Source organism: Lygodium microphyllum, chromosome 28 (assembly GCF_053477565.2).
Source record: "Lygodium microphyllum isolate KBCC chromosome 28, Lygodium_microphyllum_v1.1.10, whole genome shotgun sequence".
Lineage (NCBI taxonomy): Eukaryota > Viridiplantae > Streptophyta > Polypodiopsida > Schizaeales > Lygodiaceae > Lygodium > Lygodium microphyllum.
Genome location: NC_141162.1, coordinates 81,681,279 through 81,684,482, shown reverse-complemented (window position 1 = coordinate 81,684,482; position 3,204 = coordinate 81,681,279). Strand labels below are relative to the sequence as shown.

The window sequence follows — 3,204 nt, the reverse complement described above, 5'->3', positions numbered from 1 at the left end:
TAAAAAATGCATTGGGGAGCATTCCTAACCATGGTTAGGAATGCTTTGCTAACCATGCTATTATTTTTCAGAGATACAATACAGGCAGGCCTATGTGATTATTAGAATCACTACTAGTCAACTACGAGTTGTTTAATTAAAGCTAACGGCCGAGTTAAGTGAGAAACTCACAAGGAGAGATCTGACTTTAACGGTAATGCCACAACGGCTATAATGTCTGAGGACATTAACCTTAATGGCATAATGCGCCTCTCTCTCTCTCTCTCTCTCTCTCTCTCTCTCTCTCTGTGCCTGCGCCATGATCTATCTCTTGTATCTTACAAAGCGTACTAATGTGGAAGTAATCTGATCTTTCATCAAAGTCAAAACCAGTATTCGCATGGTCTGCCTCACGGGTAGAAGAGAATGCTCGCAGGAGGATGCTATTACAATGGCGTGCGTAGCAATCCCACCCCGGGCTCCCCTCTCTCCTCCTACTCTGCTGATCATGATCTCGATAACCATCTCTTGCAGCAGCACGCACATGACTATGCCCCTTCGCTGCAGACTGAGGTCTCGCTCGGCTTCACCCTCCAGCAGCACCATATTAGCAGGTTCCATTACCAAGAAGAAGTACACGATCTGCAGTTGCATCCCACTGGTCACCCTGATGAGCTAGTTTCTCCTTCCTTTATCACAGAGCTTCCATTACACGGCAACGGTCATATTATAAGCCACTCTAATCATGGAGTATGTTCCAGTCCCAGTGATCATAAGGTGGATCTTCAACTTGAGCACTCATGGATCAGCACTAATTTGCAGGATGGAGATCCAGCCGGCCATGATGATGAAAATGCAAAGGAGATTAAGCAGGTACAGCATATGGCAGATAGTCGTCGGATTAACGCGTCACCGCAGGAATATGCATTCTTCCGGAGCTGGCAACAGCAGCAGCAGCAGCAGCAGCTGCTGCTTCAACAGATGATTGCAAACGAGGAAACAGTATGTTGGCCTGACCAGATAGATATTATGAGCAGTGGCTGCGTAATTCCGTCATCTTCTTGTTACAGATACGACACCATGAATCAGGTTGCAGAAGACGTTTGGGATGTAGCCGCTCTCGCCTGCACCTCGTCGTCTTCTTTAGCCGGTAGTTATCATGCAGACCGCCCTATGAGAGGAAGCTGCTCTCCTAACTCCTCCTCACTTGTCTTGACTACAAGTACTGCAGCACGCCACGATTCTCCTGTGTCGACGTATTCAGCGGGGTCGCATGTGCAGATGCCGGCGTGCCTGCCATTAACACCTCCTCGACTGGGCGTAGGTGCTGTGAAGGACGAGCAGGATTCGCTAGTGACGGGCAAAGGCAGCACTGGTAGCTACATGGGGGAGCAGCAGGACGATAAAATTATTGATGCGATGTTCCCAGCTGCTGCAGCCGGGTCGGCACTGTCGGACAGTACAGAAGCTCTTCTGTGCAGGGAGCGTGAAGAGCTAAGCATGGAAGTCAAGGGGAAGGCGGAGGAGCAGGAAGAAGAAGAAGAAGAGGAAGAAGACAGGGAAGGAGAAGAGGGTGGGGTGGAGCTTATCGATCTTATGGTGGGATGCGCAGAAGCCATAGCTGGGCACCAGCTCACCCTTGCAACCGAGTCCCTAGCGCGGCTCGGGAGGCTCGCTTCGCCACTCGGCAGCTCCTCAGTGCACCGCCTGGCCGCTTGCTTCGCGGAGGCTCTGGCTTGGCGCGCCGCGAGGCTGTGGCCGAGCATCTACCACGTGGGGGCGCCCTTGGGGGGCGGCTGCCACCGGCCGGACGACGTGGACGACGCTGCATATGACGCGTGGCAGGTGGTGGACCGCGCCACGCCGCTGCTCAAGTTCTGCCACTTCACGGCCAACGCGGCGATCCTGCGGGCGTTCGAGGGCGAAGCGCGCGTGCACGTGGTGGACCTGGACATCAAGCAGGGGCTGCAGTGGCCGGGCCTCCTGCAGAGCCTGGCGGCGCGGGAGGGGGGCGCGCCCGCGCACGTGCGCATGACGGGGGTGGGGCCATGCAAGGAGGAGGTGGAGGAGGCGGGAGACAGGCTGGCGGATCTGGCGGAGGAGTTGGGGCTGAGCTTCGAGTTCCACGCGGTGGCGGCGGACAGGCTGGAGGATGTGCGGCTGTGGATGCTCCACGTGAAGGGCCCGGACGAGGCGGTGGCGATCAACTGCGCGCTGAGGCTCCACGTGGCGGGGGCCGCGAGCGGCGGGGTGGAGAGGACGCTGGGGCTGGTGGCGAGCGCGCGGCCCAAGGTGGTGGTGCTGGCGGAGCAGGAGGTGGGCGGGCAGGGGGATGGGGACCACTTCGAGGGCCGTTTCGCGGGCGCCCTGCCCTATTTCGCGGCCCTGTTCGACGCCCTGGAGGCGGCGGGCCTGCCCGCCTGCGGCCGGGCGCCCGCCGAGGCCCTCTTCGCCGCGCACATCCGGAACGTCCTGGCCTGCGACGGGGCCCACCGCCTGGAGCGCTATCAGCCACTCGCCACGTGGCACCGCCTGATGGGATCGGCGGGCTTCCGGGTCGCGCCGCTCCCGGCCACCGCCCTCCCGCAGGCTCAAATCCTTCTTCGCATGTTTTCTTCTTCCTCCTATCGCCTTCTCTCCCCCCTCGACCCCCCCGCCCTGACCTTAGCCTGGCTCCATCAGCCTCTCTTCACAGTCTCTGCCTGGTCTCCCCTCTCCTGATCTTACACAAACACCACAAGAGTCTCTGCCTGGTCTCCCCTCTTCACAGTCTCTTCACAGTCTCTGCCTGGTCTCCCCTCTCCTGATCTTACACAAACACCACAAGAGACATATTACAGTAGTGTTATTCGTTCATTCTATAGTTCTTTTGCCTTGCAAATGACGAGGCCTAGCCAATAATTTATATACTCAACCATATTTTTTAATTGTAGAACCTTTACCGATAACTTATATACTCGATATATTTTTTAATTGCAAGCCCACCCTTCTTTAATTTAATCTTATAGGTCTCTTCTTCTTCTTTTGCCTCCTCTCTCTCTCTTCATTCTCACTAGGTGCTACGTCCCCGTCCCCGTCCCCGCCCCCGCCCCTGCGTTCTCCTTTTCTTTTTGCGGGCGGGGGCGGGTGCTGGACGTGTGGCACCTGCCCCCGCGTTCTCCTTTTCTTTTTGTGGGGGAGGTGGGGGGCTGCCACGTGGCACCCGTCCCCCACCTCTCCTTAACT

At 57.0% G+C, this 3,204-nt stretch overlaps 1 protein-coding gene across 1 annotated transcript; it reads left to right on the top strand.

The window, feature by feature from the left end:
- Nucleotides 1-292: 292 nt before the first annotated feature.
- Nucleotides 293-2,974, top strand: LOC148011676 (GRAS family protein RAM1-like). The gene has a single exon (XM_087670825.1). It carries the CDS (start codon nt 406-408, stop codon nt 2,698-2,700), a length of 2,295 nt encoding a protein of 764 aa, XP_087526951.1. The 5' UTR covers nt 293-405; the 3' UTR covers nt 2,701-2,974.
- The last annotated feature ends 230 nt before the right edge of the window (nt 2,975-3,204 follow it).